The 25,334-nt window shown below is 42.7% G+C and overlaps 1 protein-coding gene across 1 annotated transcript in view; it reads left to right on the plus strand.

Annotated features, from left to right (window-relative positions):
- Window positions 1-14,770, plus strand: part of shtn3 (shootin 3) — a 34,298-nt gene extending 19,528 nt beyond the window's left edge. Inside the window, 7 exon segments of the mRNA XM_032528635.1 lie at window positions 1,188-1,365; window positions 1,525-1,684; window positions 2,058-2,207; window positions 6,004-6,065; window positions 6,907-7,036; window positions 10,677-10,971; window positions 12,960-14,770. Coding sequence (XP_032384526.1) covers window positions 1,188-1,365; window positions 1,525-1,684; window positions 2,058-2,207; window positions 6,004-6,065; window positions 6,907-7,036; window positions 10,677-10,971; window positions 12,960-13,095 — 1,111 coding nt within the window. The 3' untranslated portion in view covers window positions 13,096-14,770.
- The last annotated feature ends 10,564 nt before the right edge of the window (window positions 14,771-25,334 follow it).

The raw sequence follows: 25,334 nt of genomic DNA on the forward strand, positions 1-25,334 counted from the left end.
GTCTGACAACATTATGGAAAGGATTTCTAAGGAGGTCGACCTTTCTGTTAAAGATTAAGATCCTTTTTAAAACATAAAAAGTCCTGCGAAATTGCGTTCGCTAAACCCACCAGACTCCATGTAAATAATCAGTGATTTTAGCATCGTAAAACACGGCTCTCTAAAACATCTCTGAGCTTGTCTTGAGCGACAATCGGCTCCGTTTGGTCCGGGTTTTCTTTCTTTCATTCCAATTTCGGGTCTATCAGTCACAGGGAAAACCTGGGACATTTCCGGGGACGGATCCAGCCGGGGACAGGTCACCAAAACCGGGGACTGTCCCCAGAAACCGGGGACATCTGGTCACCCTAGCTTATAGAGCTCAACAGTGTGGCTCTGGGAGTAAAAACCCACTGATTTATTCCAAAAGGAGGCTGATTATCAGCCGTAATGTGTAAACCACCAAATCACCAAATCACCAAGGTAGACTCACCACGAGCTATGAGATTGGAAAACGAAAGTTTCTGTTTCTGTAAAAAAGCTGAAAGTCTGAATGAAATCAACCTTGTTTTAACCCTAAAGTTGTCAAATTTGATCCGTTTTCAAAGTTGTTTTTTTTTTTAAAAATCATAAAAAGAAAAAGCAACAAAACAGTTTACACCGGCACGCACATGCCCTGGGGTGTGTTGTGTGTGGGTGTTGTGTGTGGGGTGTGTGTGTGTTGGTGTGTGTTGTGTGTGTGTGTGTGTGTTTTTGTGTGTGTGTGTGTGTGTGTGTGGTGTGTGTGTGGGGTGTGTGTGTGTGTGTGTGTGTGGGTGTGTTTTGTTTGGGGTGTGGTGTGTGTTTGTGTGTGGTTGGGGTGTGTGGGTGTGGGTGTGTTGTGGGGTGTGTGTGTGTGGTAGAAGTCTCAATATGAACAGAGATAGCCTCAGTCAAAAGAGGGTGTGTGACTAAACATATATTTGATTTGGTGATGATTTTTTTGTTGTTTTTTTTGGGTGTGTGTGTGTGTGTGTGGTTGTTGTGTGGTGTGTGTGGTGTGTTTGTGTGTGAAAAACTTTCAACAGGGTTTCGTACAAAGGGTGCGACATGACCTCGGTTCTTGTGTCTCTTCCACTCGCTCTCGCTGATCGGCCATCATGAAAGTCCTCCAAACTCCAAACCCCATTGAGACATGAGGCCGCCAGGAGTCTCCGGCACCCTTTCAGAGTTCCACACATGTGTCTCTTCACCGAGGCGGGGGGTTGGTGGGGCTTCGGACATCAGGGCCAAAAATCCGAACCGGGTCTTTGCTTTTTCACACACATAAACCTGGTCTGGGCCAAGGAAAACGGTTCTAACTCAGAAACCAAACTACGCTGGCCCGAGAAAGAACCGGTTACTCAGGTCTGGGGGGGGGGGGGGGGGGGGGGTTATCATGGACGTTGGAAACCAACACTTCTGCGGCCACCATTTGAAAAACCCCGGTTTCAGCTGTTAACCATAGAATAGCGGTTAGTGTTAGCTTCGGCATGGATGGGTGAACCGAACCACTGTGGTCTGTAGGGAAACCAGAACCACCGTGGTCTGGGGGGAAACCAGAACCCCGTGGTCTGGGAAGGAACCAACGGTCTTGCTGCTCTCAGGCTGGGGAAGATCCAGCTGGTCTTAGAGAACCGGATGAACCAGCATGAACTGCACTCAGAACCAACCAGACCCGCACTTGGTAGTCTTGTGGAAAAGACCGTTACTAGGCGCGATTTATTGTTTTCCCCCGTGTTGCTCCCGGGCACAGCCCTTTCCCAAAAAAACACACGTTATGTTGAGAATGTTGAATGAATGTTATTCCCTGTATTCTAAAACCCTGAGCTCTCTCTCTCTCTCTCTTCTCTCTCTCTCTCTCACCCTCCTCTCTCCTCCCTCTCCCCTCTCTCTCTCCCTCTCTCTCTCTCTCTTCTCTCACCCCTCTCTCTCTCTCTCCTCTCCCTCTCTCTCCCTCTCTCTCTCCCCTCTCCTCCCCTCTCCCCCTCTCTCTCTCTCTCTCTCTCCCTCCTCTCTCTCTCTCTCTCCCTCTCTCTCTCCCCTCTCTCTCTCTCCCTCCCCTCCAGCGGGCGAGGGCGACGACGTGAAGGCGAAGGCGGTGAACGAGATGATGGAAAGGATCAAACATGGCGTCGTCCTGCGGCCCGTCAAGAGTCAGGACAGCAAGGTGAGGATGACGTGCAGACCGAGAGGTTTAACTCCGCTGGGTTGTATAGTTAGCTGTTTTCTGATCATTATAGAATATAAAAAAGGACACTTCTTCATCCCTGAATCCTCATCATCATCATCATCATCATCATCATCATAAGACTCTGAGACACCGCCATACTGCACTAAGTGCAACCTGCACAATTGGTCTATTTACATATTTATCATACTGTTTAAGCAGTTGCACATTTTTGTATTCTCAACTTGTATATATTCACAAATGTGTTCTTGTATTTTATTCCTACTTTTATTTCATGGATGTTGTATCCTAGTATTTCATTTATATTTATATTCTGTGCTGTGGGACTGATTTTGCTGCTGTAACGCTGTAATTTCCCATTTTATTGGGATCAATAAATAAATATCTATCTAGCTATCATCCATCTATCTATCTATCATCCATCTATCTATCTATCTATCCATCTATCTATCATCCATCTATCTATCTATCATCCATCTATCTATCTATCATCCATCTATCTATCTATCTATCCATCCATCTATCCATCCATCTATCCATCCACTATCCATCTATCCATCCATCTATCTATCCATCTATCCATCCATCTATCTATCCATCCATCTATCTATCTATCCATCTATCCATCCATCTATCCATCTATCCATCCATCTATCTATCTATCTATCTATCTATCCTTCCATCTATCCATCCATCTATCCATCCATCTATCTATCCATCTATCCATCTATCCATCCATCTATCCATCTATCCATCCATCTATCCATCCATCTATCCATCTATCCATCCATCTATCCATCCATCTATCCATCTATCCATCTATCCATCCATCTATCCATCTATCCATCTATCCATCCATCTATCCATCTATCCATCCATCTATCCATCCATCTATCCATCTATCCATCCATCTATCCATCCATATCCATCTATCCATCCATCTATCCATCCATCTATCCATCTATCCATCTATCCATCTATCTATCTATCTATCATGCACGGTAATAAAATGACAAAAAGTTTGCAGACAAATCTTTAAAAAATTATAAAGTAGAACTGCTCTGAGTTTTGGGCCAAAGCCGAACTACGTGAGAAACTGTGAGAAAGGGACGTTCACACACAGCCTACGTCGTCCTGACATTAATCTAGGGCTGCGACTAACGAGTACTCATGAAAGTAGCAGTTGTTTGGTCTCTAAAATGTCAGAAAACGGCCCAAACTGTGGAGCAGTGTTTTAAAAGCCCAACATGACGTCCTCCAATGTCTCGTTTTGGGTCAAAAATAAAAAAAACAATGAATCGATTATCAAAATAGTTAATAGCCATTAATTTAATGATTGACAACTAATTGGTAAATCGTTGCAGCTCGACATTACTCAGACTAAAATACTCAAATTCCAGCCAAACTGTGTTCGATCAGAGAGAACCGACGCGCTCATTATTTCGACCCTGCATCCCCCCCCAAAAAAAAAAAAAAGAAAGAGGTCAAGGGTCAAAGTTCACAGCTGCCTGACAGAAGGGGCGAATATTCCTGTGTCTGTAGTCTGGTAATAATAATAAAAAAAAATAATATATCTTCTCTTCTAGACATGTCAAAGCAGGTGAGACAGTACTCCTGCACACACACACACACACGTTTACAGGAAAATATATGTGTGTGTGTGTGCCAGGAATGCCTCCATTTTGTAGTTCTTCTCCTCTTTTCACTCCTTCCTCGTGCTCCAGCGTACTGTCTGTAGGCTGAAGCCACTCTGGCTGATTGCTCTCTTCTCTTCCCCCCATGCGTCTCCTTTGTGCTGCCACAGAGAGTAGCAGTAAAAGTGAGTATATTGATGTTTGCATCAATCACTGTTGTTCCCTGGAGGGGGGGGGTCATTCTCCCCCCCCCCCCCTACACACACACACACACACACACACACTCAGCAAACCCTTTCAGTTGAGAGTGATAGCAAAGGTTTTGAGGGAAATTATTAGAAAATCTGAAAGTGAAATCAATAAGAAATGCTCTCAGATTGAAAGAACACGCTCATATTATGCTAATTTTCAGGTTCATAATTGTACCAAAATATGTTTATGTGGTTTAATTAAAAAAAATCCTTCATACATTATGTTTGTTGATTTGTTAAAAAACACCATCTATTTGTTGTACTGCACATACAACAAATAGATGGTGATTTTTGCTGCAGCTCCTCTTTTCACCCTGTGTGTTGAGCTCTCTGTTGTAGCTACAGAGCGAGACATCTCACTCCTGTTCCATCTTTGTTGGGAGTCGCACATGTGCAGTACCTAGGTAAGGACTACTAGCCAGTCAGAAGCAGAGCATGAGGGCCCTGACAGTACCTAGGTAAGGACTACTAGCCAGTCAGAAGCAGAGCATGAGGGCCCTGACAGTACCTAGGTAAGGACTACTAGCCAGTCAGAAGCAGAGTATGAGGGCCCTGACAGTACCTAGGTAAGGACTACTAGCCAGTCAGAAGCAGAGCATGAGGGCCCTGACAGTACCTAGGTAAGGACTACTAGCCAGTCAGAAGCAGAGTATGAGGGTCCTGACAGTACCTAGGTAAGGACTACTAGCCAGTCAGAAGCAGAGTATGAGGGCCCTGACAGTACCTAGGTAAGGACTACTAGCCAGTCAGAAGCAGAGTATGAGGGTCCTGACAGTACCTAGGTAAGGACTACTAGCCAGTCAGAAGCAGAGTATGAGGGTCCTGACAGTACCTAGGTAAGGACTACTAGCCAGTCAGAAGCAGAGTATGAGGGCCCTGACAGTACCTAGGTAAGGACTACTAGCCAGTCAGAAGCAGAGCATGAGGGCCCTGACAGTACCTAGGTAAGGACTACTAGCCAGTCAGAAGCAGAGTATGAGGGTCCTGACAGTACCTAGGTAAGGACTACTAGCCAGTCAGAAGCAGAGTATGAGGGTCCTGACAGTACCTAGGTAAAGGGCTACTAGCCAGTCAGAAGCAGAGTATGAGGCCTGACAGTACCTAGGTAAGGACTATAGCCAGTCAGAAGCAGAGTATGAGGGCCCTGACAGTACCAGGTAAGGACTATAGCCGTCAAAGCAGAGTATGAGGGTCCTGATAGTACCTAGGTAAGGACTATAGCCGTTTAGAAACAAATATGAGGTCCTGACGTACCTAGGTAAGGACTCTAGCCATCAGAGCAGAGTATGAGGTCCTGACAGCACCTAGGTAAGGACTACTAGCCATCAGGAGCAGAGTTAGGGTCCTGGGCAGTACCTAGGTAAGGACTACTGCCAGTCAAGCAGAGTATGAGGGTCCCGACAGTAACCCAGGTAAGGACTACTAGCCAGTCAGAAGCAAAAGGGATGAGGGTCCTGACAGTACCTAGGTAAGGACTACTAGCCAGTCAGGAGCAAAAGTATGAGGTCCTGACAGCACCTAGGTAAGGAAATACTAGCCAGTAGGAGCAGAGTATGAGGGTCCTGACAGTACCTAGGTAAGGACTACTAGCCAGTCAGAAGCAGAGTATGAGGGTCCTGACAGTACCTGGGTAAGGACTACTAGCCAGTCAGAAGCAGAGTATGAGGGTCCTGAAGTACCCACTTTTTAGACCTATAACATCTACAAAAAAAAGATATATAACACAATAAAGGAAAGGGAAAATGCCAAAAGCATAACATGAGCACTTAAATACCATCAGGGGAAAAGTCCATAGAAGAGCAGTTGAAAAACAGTTGAAAACATCTGTTGAAGAGAATATAAAAACAGCTGGAATAGAATAAGAAAGGTGTGAAATACACACACAACATAAGGGAAAATGATTGTGTGTTTTTTTTTTTGGTTTTTCCAGCCGCCTGTAATCGCGAGGAGAAACCGCAGGAGAGCGCCATGGAGGAACTGAAAGGCATCCTGGTAAAGAGACTCCTAATCAGCTTGGTTTTTGTGGTGCTGTGGTTCTGGGGTGTGGTGTGTGTGTGTGTGTGTGGGTGGTGTGTGTGTGTGTGTGTGTGTGTGTGTGTGTGGTGTGTGTTTGTGTGTGTGTGTGTGTGTGGTGTGTGTGTGTGTGTTTTGTGTGGGGTGTGGGGGGGGTCAAAGCTGCTGCTGCTGCGAATGGGAAATACTCATTCAACATAGAGACACTACATCACTTTAAAACACACATCCTGGGCGCCTGGGGAGCTCACCTGGTAGAGTGCGCGCCCATACATAGAGGTTTACTCCTTGACGCAGCAGCTGCAGGTTCGACTCCGACCTGCGGCCATTTGCTTCTTGTTATTACCCCCCCCCCCCTCTCTCCTCATTTATGTCTTCAGCTGCCCTATAAAAATCAGAATCAGAATCTAGCTTTATTGCCATACCAGGAATTTGACTTAGGTTGGACCAAGCCTCCGGGCGGCAGCTATGGTACAGCGTCACTAAGAGAAGAAAATAAAGGCCTAAAATGCCCAAAAGATCTTAAAAAAAAAAAAAAAAGATCAACGCTTATACTGTAAAAAAAATGAAAAAGAAAATTCGGCAGATTTCGTTTGGGTCACCAGAAAAGTTGCAAGACACATAAAAAGCAGATTGTTTTAAGTCATCATTGTGTTAATATAGGTGTAATAAAGATGTTGGTTTTAATGGAACTGACACCTGGAAATTAAATCAAAGAGACATATATTAATTTGACTGTTTTCAGTGTGTCACGAGAAGCAGAGAAAGTTTTTGATTTCATTTCTCTGGAGACGAATGAAGCCGTTGTGTTTGCCTCCAGGAGACGGTGAAGCGGAGCCCAAGCCGAGGCTCCCAGGAGTCGGGGCCGTCGCCTCCGGGGAAGAAGGACAGCGAGCTGGAGGTCATCCTGAGACGCCGACGCAACAGGGCGGGGGAAGCCGGCTCCGGAGGTACAACACCCGGGGAGGGGTCGTTTAATGTGGATCGTTCTCTGGGATTATAATATAAAAAATCACTTCTTTTTCCTCCGTGCAAAGTGTCAAATTGAGTCAGTCACACTCCAAATTCCAGCCAACAGTCCAGTTTAGCGTCAGCTTTTTTAACGGACAGCATTCACACTGCAGCTTCTTCACAAATTGCATTGTGTAGTTTTCATGTCGAGTTCTCTAGGATCAGCAGGGAGTGTTTTTCTTTTCTCGAATTGTGATAGAAAACCTCTTTTCTCCTTCCTATAAAACCTTGAGCAAGGCACCGTACCCCGCCAACTGCTCAGGGCGCTGGTTCAGCTGGCAGCCCACTCACTCTCTGTGTGTGTGTGTGTGTGTGTGTGTGTGTGTGTGTGGTGTGTGTGTGTGTGTGTGTGTGTGTGTGTGTGTGTGTGTGTGTGTGTGTGTGTGTGTGTGTGTGTGTGAACTAACAAAGTGTGGACACAGAGTGTAAATTGTAATTTCCCATTGGGGATCAGTAAACAGATTAAAATTAAAATAAAATGTATATACAGTTGTGCTCATACGTTTACACACCCAGGCTAAAGTTGACTAAAAAGAGGAATAAAAAAAACATCTTTTTTGAAATTGATCTTAATGCCTTAATTATTTAAAAAAAAAAGGAAAAATCCAACCTTTTAAGGACACCAATTTTCTTTGTGAATGAATAATGTATCATAAATAGCTAAATAAATGTTCTTCCTTAAAATACAGGGGGCATAAGTATACACCCCCCTATGTTAAAATACAGGGGCATAAGTATACACCCCCCATGTTAAAATACAGGGGCATAAGTATACACCCCCCTATGTTAAAATACAGGGGGCATAAGTATACACCCCCTATGTTAAAATACAGGGGCATAAGTATAACACCCCCTATGTTAAAATACAGGGGGCATAAGTATACACCCCCCTATGTTAAAATACAGGGGCATAAGTATACACCCCCCTATGTTAAAATACAGGGGCATAAGTATACACCCCCTATGTTAAAATACAGGGGGCATAAGTATACACCCCCCTATGTTAAAATACAGGGGCATAAGTATACACCCCCCTATGTTAAAATATAGGGGCATAAGTATACACCCCCCTATGTTAAAATACAGGGGCATAAGTATACACCCCCTATGTTAAAATACAGGGGGCATAAGTATACACCCCCTATGTTAAAATACAGGGGGCATAAGTATACACCCCCTATGTTAAAATATCATAGAGGCAGGCAGATTTTTACTACTAAAGGCCAGTTATTTCATGGATCAGGATACTACGCATCCTGATAAAGCTCACTTGGCCTTTGGAATTAATATAGCCCCCCCCCACACACACACACACACACCATCACATACCCTTCACCATACATAGAGATCGGCATGGGAGACTTTCCATAAAATCATCTCTCAATGCAAATCAAACCGGCTATTGGTCTAACTGGAATAAAACCATGCCAATCTCTATGTATGGTGAAGGGTACGTGATAATGGGGGGGGGCTATTTTGGGCTTATGATTTATAATATCCTCATACAAAGAAATAACCCACAGCTTCACAGAGGAATCCACTCTGATAAAGAAGGTCAAAGTGAAATTAAAAGCAGGCTGTGTGAAGAGGTGAGGAGATGAAGGCCTGCAGGATCACACGAGGTCCAGCTGTTAATTACCCCCCTGCTGGGCCAGTCAATGTTCACAACATGTGGTCTCAGCCCTGCACACGTCAGGGGCTCGACAAAACCATGTCATGCTGCGAGACCATTCAGCTGGTGTGTGTGTGTGTGTGTGTGTGTGTGTGTGTGTGTGTGTGGTGTGTGTGTGTCCAGAAGTGGGAGTACTGATTTGATTTGATTTGTTTTGTTTTCACAACAAAAACATTAAGACAATATTATGTTTCACAACAAAGATGTGATGGGCAATTGCCGAAAACCCCTCAAGGGGCTTAATAAGTGGCAATCTCCATGGAAACAAATTACATTTAACAATTTAAAAACAATTTTTAGATAGCACTGCACCACAGAATGAGCCCCCACTGGCTGGATCTCACTTCTTACTTAAAATCGCAGCGGCCCCACGACAAAAAGTTGAGACAGACTCAAGTTGTGGAGAAACCCAACCCCTAACCCCAATGTGGTTGCAGTTCCACCAGAGTACCACCGGGGGTCTACTGCAAAATGAATGGGAGTCTATGGAGCTAGATGGCTAAATTGGTCTGTTCCGCCTGATTGTTGTTGAGAAATCTCAGATTTGATTGTAGTTTTTGCAAGTTCAACGTGGATTATAGGTTGAAGGTTGAATGAACGAGTACTCATGTCCTTTAGATTTCTTACAGGTTGAGTCGTCGTTGCCCATAACGCTAGCGCTAGCATTCTGCTAACGACTGCTGATTGGTCAGTGAAGGACTGAGTAAGACCAGAGATCCCCCTTAATGGCATCCGAAATGCAGCCATAATGTCTTTAAAACGTGTGTATTTTACCATGTGTATTTTCTTTGCCTTCCCTTTCGACTGCAACATTCATATTACATATAAAGACAAAAAATGATATCCTGAGAAAAGTGGATTTTGAGGGGTGTAGCTCCATAGACCCCCATTCATTCTGCCCTCGCCCGTGAGCGCCTCCAGTGGAAGTCTGGTGCAACTGCAACCAGCTCAGAAGCCAGAAGTATCGAAAGAGTTGAACTTCTTCCCTTATTAGAAATGCTTTGGTAATAGTTGAATTTTTCCCGCAACAACAAAGTACTCGCTACGTCTCGCTCATCTCTTTTATTTCTCTATTCTTTCTCTCTCCTGTGAAATGAAGATTCCTTTAAGCGTAAGGTCGGAATCGCAGAATCGGGAATCCCCCGATCACTTTTCTTGGTGTGAATGCCCACTTCGCAACGGCTTTCTGCTGCAAGGGTTTCTGGGTAGGCTGCTCTCTGTGTCCTCGCTCATAGCTCCTCAAATATCTCACGTCCATCCTCGATCTTAGCTCCTCTGAACAGGAAAAAGAGCTTTAAAGGAGGGGGGGGGGGGCTCCTCCAATGAACTTCCGGTTCATTGGAGGAGCGAGGAGCTATCAAAATAAGAGAAGTGAGATCACAGCCACTGTGAAACCTGGTCAGATTAATGCTGCCGTGGATTTATCTGCTTTTCCACGATTGATTGACCTCGTCGGGCAGAATGAAACACGACTGCTTGATTTCAAATCTCTAAAGTATTCACATTCACACAAACAGTGACTCTGGTCAGTTAAACTATTTCCTTTCCTTTTACAATGGGGATGGGTGAAGCTATTTTATCAGCAAATGTGATCTGAACACGTCAGGAATTAACAGTTTATAGTGAGATGTTTTCAGCAGTCAGTTTGCAGGATGACAGGATAACCAGGGACTTCCCCATTTCCCCATTTGGTCTGTATTTGTAATTGATGTTGTCGTCTTGGTCATGTACTGTATGTCAATTTCTTTGCTACTGCAGCAAAATGAATTTCCCACTCGGGGACAAATGAAGGTCTTGAACTTTCTGGAGATTTGAATCTGCTGTTGCATGATTTCTCTGCCATAGAAAACTCATTTCAAAAAAGGAAGAAAGGACTCGTTATGGCTTTTTCTTTTTTTCCTCTGTAGATGAGCGAGAGGGCCAGATGAGTCACGTGTCCTCCCTGGACAGCCTGAACGGGAGGCGCACCAGCAGCGACTCGGGCAAGGATCCCGATGGCCCGGCGGGGCTGAGCGTCCCGATGGACTCGGGTGCTGGTCCCAGGGTTAGCCCGGAGAGACCGGGGCCCGTCGTGGCCCGGAGGAAGAGCTCCGACTCGGGCAAAGTGTCCCGGGTGGGCTCCTGGCAGGAGAGGAGGTCCTGCAGCTCTCTGTCGGAGAAGGAAACAGCCGAGTCGCCGGTCAGCAACGGCTGCATCAACAGGTGGAGCGTTTGATTTATTCACCAGGCAAAACACAACATGGAAGCGAGACAGGGCAGTGGGGATCAAACCAAGCTATCGTGCAAATGTAGAGCCCAAAAGAGCACGATCGGGACAATACTAATTGTAGCTCTCTTCACGACAACACAGACACAGGTTGCTTCTTTCTTTGGGCTAATGCATCCACGAACTATATGAATGAACATGGTAAGCACGTCAAATAAAATAAACATTACAGAGGTAAAGAAAATGCACAAATATAAATAAAGCTTCACATGTAAGACCTCGTTGTCTGCTTGTCCTGAAAAGAGTTCTGTAAATCCTAGAAAGTGCTTTACTGTTCGCCTTGGCCAGGCGACTTCAACTTAACCCTCTGGGCCCTGAGGCCATTTTCACAGTCCATTGTCCGTCTGGATTTATTTTATAAAAAAGCTTCATCAACCCTGTTGTCTACATTCAAGATATCAACATCATTTTTTTTAGGACAAACTGGATTATTAGAATATTTGGGTTGCAGTGAGGTCACTTGCATGTTAAAAATGGTTGTAGGGCCTTAAAGACAAATAAATAAATAAATAAAACTGAACATGAATCTCACAGATATGTATTGATATCACAGACAGATAATACCTCTAAAACACTTCTCATATGTCCTGGGAGTCACACTGTGAAGAAATAATCATCATAACTTATACAGTTGACAAAATACATGCATTTTTTTCAAAGAAACTCCAGACACTTTTGCCCTCATGGCATTTACTTATGTCAATAATCAACATAATAATGTCATATTTATTGATATTACACCCACAGCAATGCTACACAAGTATTTGTTTGTCTAAAACAGTTCTATAAACATAATAAACATAACTCACGCGGGAGCTAGCGGCAGAATTGAGCAAAAACGTGATGATTTATGGACATAAAGTGGATAAATATTGGATGTAACAGTTTGGATTTAATGCTCAACGACCCCGAAAAAGGGCACAAGTTCCAGGCTGGATAAGAAATCACCTGTAGAGGCTAGAAAGACCCGGAAGAGACCTTCGTAACCGCTAACTCGTTAGCTTTTAGCTGCAACTTTCGGTGAGTTTCTATCTTTTATGGTTATTAAATGATTAAACTATGAATCAGAGGTGCTGCTTTTGCTCGTGGGCGAGTCGTAACATGCGCTGATGCTAGACTTCGCTAGGTCCATCAACAAAGTCCGTCGTAGCGGAAACCACAACCACACTTTAGTTCCGATTTAAAAAAAACAATAAAAAGACAATAGACCAAATCTTTAACTTTAACACCTGCAGTAATTTTACATTAAACACATTTCCTATTTGAGTGCATGACACCATACCGTGTATTACAAAGATGTAATACACTATTTACTTGTGCGTTAATTATGCATCATAACACATCACTTGTTTAAACAGCACTTACACGAATACTGCAAACAAACAAAAAATTTAATAAAAGAAAATAGACAGAAAGACATGGCACATGAAACAAAATTTAAGGGTATTAACCCTTGTGTTGTCTTCACTTTCGGGACCCTCTCAAATCCCTCGGGTCAAATTGACCCGTGACTTATTTGGGTTTTTTAACACAATTCTGATCTCTTAACAATTGAGATGACATACTGTATATGTTTAAGGAATGCAATTAGTCTCTACTAGAACACGATTAAAAATCGACGTGTGATGTGTTTTTTGTCGTTTCTTCTCATGTTAAAAATCCACCATGGAAAAAATATAAGTGGAAAAACATAATTTTCTGAATTGGGAATACATGTTTATCACAGAAAATAAAGTAAGACCATTGATTTTCAGGTATAAAAAATTTTTTTTTTTCTTCTTGTCAAAATTTGAAATGGGTCAATTTGACCCAAATACCATACGAGTGCAAAAATAGATCACAGCAAAAATAGCTGTAGGTGGATCAGTCTCAACATCAGCTTACACTCTGTCTAACGGGGTCTCTGACCTTGTTTGCTCCACAGTGGGGGGGACGAGGATGGAGATGCAACCGAGTCGCGAGTCCAGTCCAACGGCGTGGAGCACAGCGGACCCGTCGGGGACGCACACGCCACCCTCTGTGCCGGCCCGGTCAACGGCAGCACGGACGCCGAGTGCTAGGACTACGGGAGTCCACAGGATCCCAGGCTGGTTTCTGCAATCTGATGCATGCGTTTCAATTGGCCGATGTGAGAGTTACTCTCAGATGAGAAGAACAGGTTTAGGGTGCGATCACACGTTTTGCCTTTTGTTGCCCTAATGGATCAGAAAATTGACTTTGTCGTATTTTTGTATTTCTTTTTTTTTTGTTTTTCAGATTTACGCTAATCATTTAAAAGCTAACCGGGAGCCTGGTTACACGACTGGAATTTACGGGGCTAATTTATTAAACGGGTCCGAGCATTTCTGATTCCATTTCCTGAAGCTTTCTTTCACCTCTAACACGTGTCGAAGAAGGTGAACATGATTGCAACCCCCCGAGTTCAAATGTCACTGTTCTCAACTGGACAAATTAGGCTCGTTCGAGATGAGCCAGGTCACCGGCGGTCGCCGCCCAATGCATGCTGGGTAGATTTGAGACCCACTAGATCCTGACTTGCTCTGACGTTACGCACACATGGGCAACGATGACCTCGTGAAATCAAGGCGGCCGCGGGTTTTAAACCCCGACGCCACAGTTGTTCTCCACTGACAGCAAGACCCAGGGCATGATGGGAAACAGCTGGCTCTCAGCTGATCCAACAGCTGATTGGTTCAGAATTGACTCAACATGATGATGACGTTTGACATCAAGTTTTTGTTATCTTTTAACCCTTCTGAGGACAGAAGACGCACCGCCACATCCAGAAAGTAAAACGCGATATTACAAAATTTCATATACATGTATATATATTTAAAAAAAAGAATTAAGATCAGTGTTTCAGCTATTGCGCCAAATTATCTCTAGAAAAAAACGTGGAAGAAGAAAACCATGTTTCATTTTTGATATGAAACACATGGGGATCAGTTTTATACTAATAACCCAAAAAAGGTACATTTAAGAAGAAGTGTGAAAGCTCCCTTAGACCTCAGAGGAAGAAGAGAGATTTCATTTGATCTTTGTCTGATTTAAAGACTTATTCATGTATTCTGCAGAATACATGTTGTGACGTTTAGCCTAGCAGTCAGATTACTGATCATCTGCAGTCGGTCCCATATTAACTTCAGCAACAGATCACCTGGAGCGCATTTTAACCGCTACTCTGTCATAATAACAACAACTGGACACGGTCTTCAAGCGCATAATATGGGTCTGATGACATTTTATTAAATTGGAATCTGACCTTCCAGGATGTGTTTTTCTGTGACTTCCTGTTCAGACTGAAGACTGCTGGAAACAGCTGGAAACTGTACAACCTGATTGCAGATTTTCGACACCGCCCCCCCCCCCCCCCGGCAGATCATCTCGAACGAGCCTATTATCTCGACTTAAGTTGGATTTGCTGCAGATAAACTGTTCAGAACATACTTGATGTGAACGCACCCTAACTTATCAGCCGTTGTAGAAGCCCTACATCTCCCCAATCAAACTGGGTCTGACATCTTATTCAACTTTATAGCATTTGAAAAACAAATTGAAGTGTTTTTGAAATAGTGTTGAGTAAAAGTTGACATATTCCAGTCTGTGATTATCCATCAACATCCATTCCTTTAATTTTAGTCTCAATAATTCCTAATTTCTGCTTTTACAACTCAAACATTAATTATAATTTCCTATAAATGAGGTTTATTGACACAAAAAAATCCCAACTTTGCTCCTGACTGGCTAGTAGTCCTTACCTAGGTACTGTCAGGGCCCTCATACTCTGCTCCTGACTGGCTAGTAGTCCTTACCTAGGTACTGTCAGGGCCCTCATACTCTGCTTCTGACTGGCTAGTAGTCCTTACCTAGGTACTGTCAGGGCCCTCATACTCTGCTCCTGACTGGCTAGTAGTCCTTACCTAGGTACTGTCAGGGCCCTCATACTCTGCTTCTGACTGGCTAGTAGTCCTTACCTAGGTACTGTCAGGGCCCTCATACTCTGCTTCTGACTGGCTAGTAGTCCTTACCTAGGTACTGTTAGGACCTCATACTCTGCTCCTGACTGGCTAGTAGTCCTTGCCTAGGTACTGTCAGGGCCCTCATACTCTGCTTCTGACTGGCTAGTAGTCCTTACCTAGGTACTGTCAGGACCCTCATACTCTGCTTCTGACTGGCTAGTAGTCCTTACCTAGGTACTGTCAAGGCCCTCATACTCTGCTTCTGACTGGAACAGAAGTGAGATGTCTCACTCTGTAGCTAAAACAGAGAGCTCAACACACTGGGTGAAAAGAGGAGCTGCAGCAATGTGCAATACAACATAAATATGGTGTTTTTGAAAATAAACCTGTTCTGATAAAACTTCTAAACACAATCATGAACCTGAAAATGAGCATAATATGGGCACTTTAAAGTACCCTGAATAATCAGAAACGGTGCATTCAAAGTGGGGCTTTCTACAATGGCGGATAATCTAAGTTAGATTTGAGATTATTATCTATCTGCTGTACACAAGTTCCTTTCTTCGAAGGTTTCTGAAAACAAACCTGTGGATCCTGTGAGGACAGACTGACTGAACTGTATGAGGGAGGCTGTGGTTTTTCTTTTTTTGCACAGAACCTCAGTTTTTCTTCAGACACTTCAACTTGTACAATGACTGCAGAGCTTTGGGTCGAGGTTTGGTTTTCTATTTGGTGCACAACAGATGTGTTCAGTATCACTTTGCACCGTCTCCAACTTCTTCTGCTTCTTCTCCTCCTTTAGTCCCAGTTGTAGCGGGGCTGCACACTTGATTTTTGTATAATCACGTGTTGTTATTAGCTTCCTCAGTGGCACTATTGAAAGTGTTGAAACGTGCTTTTCCTTCAACCACTGAGGCAGATTTTCTCAATAAGGGCTGGGACAAAAAAAACAAAAAAAGTTAAACTGCAAAACAATTCAATACCAATATTAAATTACTGTCATTGTAGTATTTGGATTAAGAATCAGCGTGTTAAATATGTTAATGAGCAGAAAGGATTCCTTAACGGTCCCTCCAGGATTTTGTGATGTCACAATTGCAACAATTCACACAAATGCAATCAATCACAGGGAATTTTGGGGCTTTTCCCTTTTATGTGATGGTGACAGTGGATAGACAGAAAAGGGGAAGAGAAAGAGAGGGGGAGACACGCAGCAAAGGGCCGCAGGTCGGATTCGAACCCTACAGAGGGCTCAACTTACATGGGGGGCACGCTCTTACTGGGTGAGCTAGAGGCCGCCCCGCGACTCGCAATTTTGACCAATCACTGCAACTTTTCCACAATTTTGACCAATGACCAGAGTTTCCCCGCGACTTCAACCAATCCCAGCAGTCCCACAGCCAGACTCTGTGTCAGTATGTGACTCTGAGAGCCAATGACCAAGCGGGGAGTTTGAATGGGTTGACGTCACATCTACGTTGCCAAGTTGATTTCCTTGTTTCTGATATGAAGACCAGACTCGAACATCTCGAACATCTCACATTTACCAACAAAACGTACAGCGAAAGACCGTGCAAAACATTTCTGTTGTAACCATTTTTACTCTAAAGTCGCTGAGAGCTGCTGCTGTTTCAATCCTATTGGCTCTCTGCACACACACACACACACACACACACACACACACACAACACACACACACACACCACACACACACACACACACACGAAAAACCGGAGATGAGACGTACAGGATGACCTAAATTGAGGACAGCGACGCTCGTTATTGTAATAAGTTAAAGTCCAATAAGGCCAGGATAGGAAATGAACTAACAATGTAAAGATCAACAAGCCACTGACATACATGTTCAAATTTGATCAAATCAATAAATTATTATTTCTTGTCTTTAATCCACCAGCCACATTTACAGCATCCTGAGCCTTTTTGGGTAAGGTTAGTAGAAAAAAACTCAGCCTAGAGTAGTTTTATCCTTCCCCAAAACAAGTTTCCTTTTTATTTTTAAATATCTATACAAAAAACGTTGCAACTTCCTGCAAACTCAGGCATTTCGGGCCACAACAATCTCAAAAAAGGCCGTGAAATCCTGGAGGGCCGAAACACATATTAGGATTATCATAGATTCTGCAAAGTACAACAGCAAAACAAAACTATTGGATGGAACAAATATGGTGTTTTAAAAAAAATGAAACCATGTAAACCTGTTCTGGTACAACCTCAAAATACAGTTATGAAACCTGAAAATGAGCAGAATATGGGCACTTTAATGTGTAAAAGTTCAAATTTTGGCCTGATGGTGACCTCAGAGGAAAGGTCATGAGTAAAACCCCTCTGCAAGTTGAATTTTGATTTCAATTGAATTGAAATGATACTAAAGGGAGACCGAGGGCACTACAAATTTGACACCATGGGGGGACGTGTGATGAGTTTGTAGTGAGAATGTGTCGCAAAAACACACAACAGATTCTCCTCAGATAGTTGTTCATATATCAAGTGTTCCCAGCCCTAATTGTGATTATTAGATTGATTGACAAAGTTCCAAGTAACCTAATTTTTTTGAGCAAACTGCATCCACTGATGAAGTCCAAAACTTGTACAAACTTGTCCAACTGTGTCCTTCAAGGTCAATAACGGACATTGAAGCTCTGACTGACCGCTGTTTGAGGCCTGAAGTGTGCAGCCCTCACTGTAGTATCCTATCAGGTATTTTAAGTGTCTAATTCATTAACTTCCTCGGTTTAGTCCAACCTCTTCCTGAGTCTAAATGGAGGGAAGCTAAGTGAAAACACCCAGGAACAATATATACAGCCAGGGTAAAAAAAAAAAAGAAAGAGCACCGTTCAGAAAACACTGCAAGTGGAAAGGTCCTTCACCCGTTCTTCCACCTTTCGGCTGCCGAGGCTCCCGTCCAGGTTTCAGCGTGTCGACTATCAGTGATTTGAAAGGCTCGTGAGGGGTTTGTGGCGTAAACGTGGAACAGAAACTCGACTGATATTTCAAGTTTAGAGGAACAACGGCAAAGACGGTAGCACGGTTCCAACTAAAATCACACTCTTGACAGAAGTGTTCTCAGGGTCCTCGGGACACAAATGACACCAAAACAACATTGCAGGTGACGGCAAAATGTTTGGGAGAAACAAAAAACAGAAAGCCTTTTTTATTTTTTAAACAAGTGGTTAAATGAGCAAAGGATTGGAGGACTGAGGTGCTTGTTTTCTTTGTCTACCTCTCCACAGACACCTGCCTTTACACCCAAATGTCCTGAGTTACATTCTGTGGTGTGGAAACTAAGGCGACATTTACATTGCTACGTTTTGGGTTGAAAATTAATATCTTGTTGCTACGTTAACGCCTCGATTCCCCCCTGCTCTGGCGTTTCAGAGACTCCAAATTTAACCCTTGTGTTGTCTTCCCGATGACCTGCAACTTTGTGTGTTTTCTGGGTCAAAATTTCAACACTTTGATGGGGTTTTTTTCCTATAAATGAGGTTTATTGACCATAAAGTCCAAAAATAACTGTAAATCTAGAGTTAATAAGTTAGTGTTACGTAGTGTTGAAAACGTCAAAAAAGGTACAAACATTGAAAAAAAAAAGTATCAAAAGTGTTGAAAAAAAGAGACACAAATGTAAGACAAGTTAAAAACGTCAATAAAAAGCGTCAACAAAATTGTTGATTTTTTAATTTTGACGGGAACACAACACAAGGGTGAAGGTAGCGTACCCCATTTGTACAGGTCCTATATGGGTTATATATGTTGATGAGCTGTGCGGTTTGGGTTTGTTAGTTTAACCCTTGTATTGTCTTCACCTTTGGGACCCTCTCATATCCCTCGGGTCAAACTGACCCGTGACTTATTTGGGGTTTTAAAAACAATTCTGAAATAAAATCTTACTTCATAATCTATTAACAAATATTGTCTTTATCTCAATTTCCAACAGCTGAGATAACATATATGTTTAGGTAATGCATCAGTCTCTACTAGCACACTATTAAACATGGAAGTGGGACTCTTTTTTTTGTCATAAGGTTATAATTCATATTAAAAATCCACTATGGAAACAACATGAGTGTCATATCCAGAATAATGTTCTGAATTGAGTCAGGAATACATGTTTATCACAGGAAATAAGGTAAAGCCGCTGATTTCAGGTAGAAAATTTGTACCATTTTTCTTCTTGTAAAAATGTGAAATGGATCAATTTGACTTGAATACCATACAAGGGTTAAACCGGGATTAATTCTTCTACCAGAGATCGCTTTTGGCTCCAAACTTTGCTTAAAAACCAAGACGTAACGATGTAGACGTACCCTGAAGTTGTCCTAGTCCTTCCGGCAGAGATGAGATGTCTTCCACTTGCCTTCCTCCACTCGCCTTCCTCCACTCGCCTTCCTCCACTGAGTCCAGCGTCTGTATGCACACATCCTGAGACGCCCTCGTTGTTTCTGCATTCGGTCTCTGTCCCCCGAAGCTGCAAAGATCCATCCTATTAAATGAATCGCCAACGATTTTAAAAGTTAATTGATTTGAGTCATTTTTTTTTAATGAAAATAAATAAATAAATAAGAACATTTGATTCCAGCTTGTTAGATGTGAATATATTCTAGTTTCGTCTTCTCTCCTCTGGGACAATAAACTGAATATCTTTGAGTTGTGGACAAAACAAGACATTTGAGGACTCGTCTCGGGCTTTTGAGAAACACTGATCCACATGTTTCACCATTTTCTGACATTTTAGAGACCAAACAACTAACCCATTCATCGAGAAAATAATCCACAGACTAACCGATGATATAATAATCGTTTATTGCAGGTCTGCTGTACTTACTACACATTTTACAATGCATTCCTTAACTTTTATTTTTTATTAGGGGCTGTACTGTCTGTAAATGACTTTCCTGACACGTGATGCAATGTTTAAAAAAAAAAAGAAAAATCATTTTAAAGAGTATGCAATTACATCAGGCACATTTGTATGATGCTTTCTCACCTTTTGTCATTCTTTGTTGAAACACAGGATCACATTTTAAAATGCATTTTTTCTTCTGTCCATTGGGTGTATTTCCTTCAAATGCAAAAGGTGTGAAGGAGTTAATAAACTGCACATGAACGACCCACTGGAGCCGGGATACTCTGCATATCGAGGCCTTTCAGAGGCCTTCAGGCGGCTGTGGACTGGGTTTTCTTTTGGGTCCTTTGGGTACTGGTTGCCGAGTTGTTCACCAACTCAACAAAGGCATTTACTCTGTCTTGCCGGAGTTTGCGTGACTATATTTATTGTGTGTGTTTGGGATGTGTCAATGGAGTGTTGAAAAGTTTTTTTAAAACATGGATTTTCATTTTAGCATCACTTGAAATAAATTGAAACTACAACTAGTGTTTTTGTTTGTCTTTATTTTAAGAAGAATTTGACAAAAGCCTTTAATGGAAAAAAGGATATCCACTAAAATATAGTTTAAGTTACTTAAAAGGGACAATGATACAAATAGAAAAATAAAATTAGTTAGTCTCTATCGGCGACGTTTCATTTCCGGTATCGTCCCGTTACCTTCCTCTTTGTGTTGCTGTTCTAAACTCCGGTGGTTTTACAAGGACTATTTTAATAATAATAATAATAATAATAATAATAATAATGTAGACTTTACTAGTCCCCCAAGGGGAAAATTACAATGTACACTCTGTTGTTATTACACACAGGCCTGAATTACACACACATGCTCAGTACCTATACATGCGCTAATGGAGAGATGTTGGAGTGTGTGTGTGTGTGTGTGGGGGGGGGGCTGCCCATGGAAAGTCCACCACCATACTTTGATCCATACAGGGATTCAACCAGCGACCCCCCCAATTCCCTACTGACTGAGCTACTGCCACCCCACATAAAATGAAATTATAAAATAATATAAAAATAAAAATGTTCAGCTCCGTCCGGTGTTTAGCACCACCCAAGACCATTGTGTTTGATTTAAAGAAATGCCAATAAACTCTCCAATGTATCATGGAATGCTGCTACGTGGACTAGCCAGACCCTCCTTCGCAGCGCTGTGGAGGAAGGTCCGCTAACACTAGACTAGCCCCATGTTAGACGACAAACACTTCTTTAGTCGGTTAGTAATTTTTTATGCTGAATGACTTATTTCCGAGAAATGTATGAGCACATCTTTGGTAAACACGAGATTTAAAGTGGTGCTTTTGCACGATTCCTTTGGAGAAAGTGAGTTTCGATTTTGATTAGTTGACTAACTAATTTAAGTGCTAGTCCACTAAGAAAATGTCTTAAGTTGAGAAGTGCCCTACTTGTTTGACACTTTACAACACGCACACATTCATCACTCACCTAATTAACCATACTGACACACAGGGCTCAACCTTAATCATTCTTAATTGGACTTCAATTTTGGGTTTTTATAAAATATCTGTTTGTAAAACTTGGTCTAGGAGCCGGGTCATACCAATTGGGGGCTTGGTCGTCTCTTGTTGTGGATGGTCCGTTTGAGTTTGCGCTGATTAGTTGATCTGGTCCTGGTGTGTGTTTGGCCAGGTTGGGTTTGATCTGGTTTTGTTTGGTGCCCAGATTCAGCGAGTTTTGCAGCTAATATTGGTAGAAGCCTTTTTTCTCACCTTGGGGATTTTTTGTCATGGTCCAAAGAGAAGGTGAGTGTTTTTGGTCATTTAAAACATTCAGCATCAAAAGCTTTGGCAACTTTCAGTCAACCGATACAGCTACTGTTCCTTTTTCTTTTGGGCTTTTACCTAAATCCCCCCTGAATGTCTCTGTCGCCCCAGGTGACCCCAATGTAAAAATAAAGTCCCCAGCCGGAAAAAAAGCAATGCTGCCGCAAGTGCACTTATTATTTTTCTAATGCAATGATTATATCAGAGGCTGTAAATAATGTAAAAAGACGTGACAAAGTTTTAATAGGCCAGAAAAATTCCAAACCCATTTTATTTTTTATATACCAGGTGTATCTTCTTCTGTCTAAACCCTCTAGCTCCATCTAGTGGCTGAAATAAAGAACAGCACTTGGACATTTTGTCAGTTTTCTTCACCCTTTATCTCTTCATCTTCACTTGACTGAATCACGGCATCCCTGAAAACACTTTTTATTTTTTATCTTATGTTTTTGTGATAAGGCTTTTCCCTTTTAACATAGTAGTGACAGTGGACACACATGAAAAGGGGGAGAGAGATTGGGGGGGGGGGGGGGGGGTGACACAAAGCAAAGGCCCGCGGGTCGGATTCGAACCCGGGCCGCTGCAGGGCTCAGCCGACATGGGCCGAGCGCCCACTGGGTGTGTTGCATCTGCTCGTATGTCTCTGAACAGGTTTAAGATCAGAGCTTAAGATGCACTAAATTTAAAAAAAAGGTTAAATGCATAAAAAATGCCAATGCGTCGAGCACCAACTCAATTCTTGATTTGACAACGACTTCTAATACCATCGTTCTCCGACAAGCATTGGCAGGAGAACAACATCACATGATGCGATGATGCCTGGACATCAAGTGGGACGTTATATTTACTTGCTTGTCATGGCGTTGTACTTGCCCCGGGTCTTCGGCGACCCTTATTGTTGAACCCTGTTAGTGTCATGAGCTAATTTTTAACTAGTACTAGGCTACTGATACACACAAATACACATTGTTGCAGGCTTAATTAATTACTTAACACAGAGGCCAGTAATGTCTTCACCATCCTCTGTTGCAGTGTGGGAGGTGGATCTGACTAAGCAGCCCTGCACGCTTCTTGCCAGCTGATTGGGTGATGCTGTCATCACATCTGGACCGGGGCACTTGTACCTGCAAGATGCAGAAGGGCCGATTCCAACAAGCTTTCGATCTGTTGGTTGACTGATGTGTTGAGTTCAGACGCTCTGCGTTTTAATCCGTCTTGTTTTACACGTAACAATCTTTGTTTCTATGCGGACACAACCTGCGACCCACCTCAGGCCAACAGACAGAATACTGTGAGCACTATAACTAAGTACATTTGCTACTGTGCTTGAATACAATAGTAAATGCACTAGATGAAAGTATTTTGATTTATGATTAGAAACACTTGTTTCATATCTATGGTTTATCCTGTCTTCCTGGGGATGTAATGATAAAATCAATGCAAAAATCCAAAAAGGTGAAAAATATACCTCTTTGTATTCGTGCAGTGGTTTTATCATTACATCCAAGTCTGAAATCTTGATAAATGAAATTAACATTTAGAATTGTGTGCATAGTTCCATTTTTTTGTATGTATACAATGGAGAAAAAACTGAAATTATAAACTGAATATGTCTTCTGAATGTAGATCCAGGTAAACAAGATGTTACTTGAAATCTGGGAGAGGGGAAAGGACATTTTTAACCACTTTCTTACATTTCATAAATCTAAAAAAAAAAGATTTACTGAAACTTGCCAAAGGGTTCTGCTGGTGCCAAGCAACAGTTGCTAAGCAGCAGTCATTGCTGGGTGGGCGGGGCTTATGGAACAGTCAGATTCTAGAATTCTTTTTGATGTCACTGATCCCTTGATCTTATGATGTCAGCAGAGACAGTAAACAGAGGTGATTTCACTGACAGTTCATTCTTGCTGAATTTCTCTTGGAAACAAGACGTGAGTGAGACGTGAGCAGCACATAAGTTTGTTAGATTAACGGACCGGTTTGTTATCTCTACGAAAATTATCAACCATCGAAATATTTGACCATCAAAATTATCGACGATCAAAGTAATTGACAATCAAAATACACCATGGAAGCTAAATATAATTCTAGAGTAATAGTTGACGAGCCTGAGACTGAAGACATGCCAGAGGTTAAAATCAAAGTCATTCTCCCAGCGATCAAATCCTTTTCTAAAAGGATGACAAGGGAACAGTGGGGGTTGATGAAATTAGGCACCCCTGATCGTGACACTAACGTTTTATTGGCAGAACTACTTTTGGACATAACAAGAACACTGTCCCAAGCCTTGTTAAAGGCCAGCAGCCAAAATGTAGTATTTTCTGAAGAGAATGTTCTGTCCAGTATCGGCAACAAACTCTCTCAGGGTTTTTGCAAGGTTTTGAAAGTTGACGACCAAGCTCCCTGTGTCAGCTCAATAGCATTGACCAACTTGCTTGCTAAAGAGGTTGCAGATATTTGCGCGTCTGCCACTATTGAGTACGCGGCAGAGTCACACACATTGCGTGTCCCTCACTCAAAAACACTAAATGCTATGGTTAGTCATGCCTGCACAATGTTGACATCGTTAACAGCCAGGATGAAAATCGTCCGACCACGTAGTCAGAGACAAAGTCCGACCGCTTCTGAGGAACCAGAAAGCTTTGCGGTTCCACCAAAGGACATCTCTGAGATGACAAAAGCTCAAGTGGTCAAATATATAATGAGGGAGGAGATGAATAAGATCATTGAACCTCTTCTGGACAAAGTGCCACAGGCAGAGTATGAGCAACTAAAATCCAAAATCTCTCTGGAGATTTTGGATTTGGCAATAGACATTGCTCTGTCAATTGCCGGGAGTTTGTACGAAACAGATGCAGCAGAACAAAAGCTGAAGCGCAAACTGTGCATGAAAAAAATAGGAAAAATGACCAAAACCTTTTTTGCAAAGTGCTTTGTCAAAATTTGGATTCATCGTATGCTGATGCAGCTGAAGGCCAAATTCTACCAGGGCTCTGAAGTTGAAAGTGGGCAGTCAGTGTCATCACTCCTAGATGATATTGACTCGCTGCTTCAGTCACCGCATGGTGGAAAAGCATACAGTGGAAACAAATCTGCTGTATTCAGGAACCTCCAGAAAATTTCCAAAGGTAAAGACTTGGAATTCACAAAGGCACTAAGTGGTCTCCTCTTCAGACACATCTCACCTGGGATGGCGCCTCACAGGACACATCCTGAACTGTATGCTGACATGCAGGACAAAATGTGGAGTTTCCTGGGAATGCTGAGGTGGTGGCTGTACACTATGGTCGATGGCCACAGCCAAGAAGCTCTAGGCCGATTGGAAAACCCCTTACCGGCACCAGGACACATCACCACACCAACACAGTCAGCAGAGGCGTCAAGAAACAAAATGTTCATCAAGGTGATCTTGCAGAAGCTGCTTACACGCACATTCAAGAAAGCAAAAGTGGACCGCAAACTTGAAAACACTGAGGACTTTATTGACCGCCTGCTGAAGAAAACATGGGCCCAAGTCGAGGGTGTCGATTTCAATAGCACCACAAAAGCATTCAAAAACCTCGACAAGGACATTTTCCAAGACGTGTGTTGGAAGTGGGGCTGTGCAGAAGAAATGGTGGTCTCCATTAATTTAGGGGAACCAGCACTAG

Source organism: Etheostoma spectabile, chromosome 10 (assembly GCF_008692095.1).
Source record: "Etheostoma spectabile isolate EspeVRDwgs_2016 chromosome 10, UIUC_Espe_1.0, whole genome shotgun sequence".
NCBI classification, from domain to species: domain Eukaryota; kingdom Metazoa; phylum Chordata; class Actinopteri; order Perciformes; family Percidae; genus Etheostoma; species Etheostoma spectabile.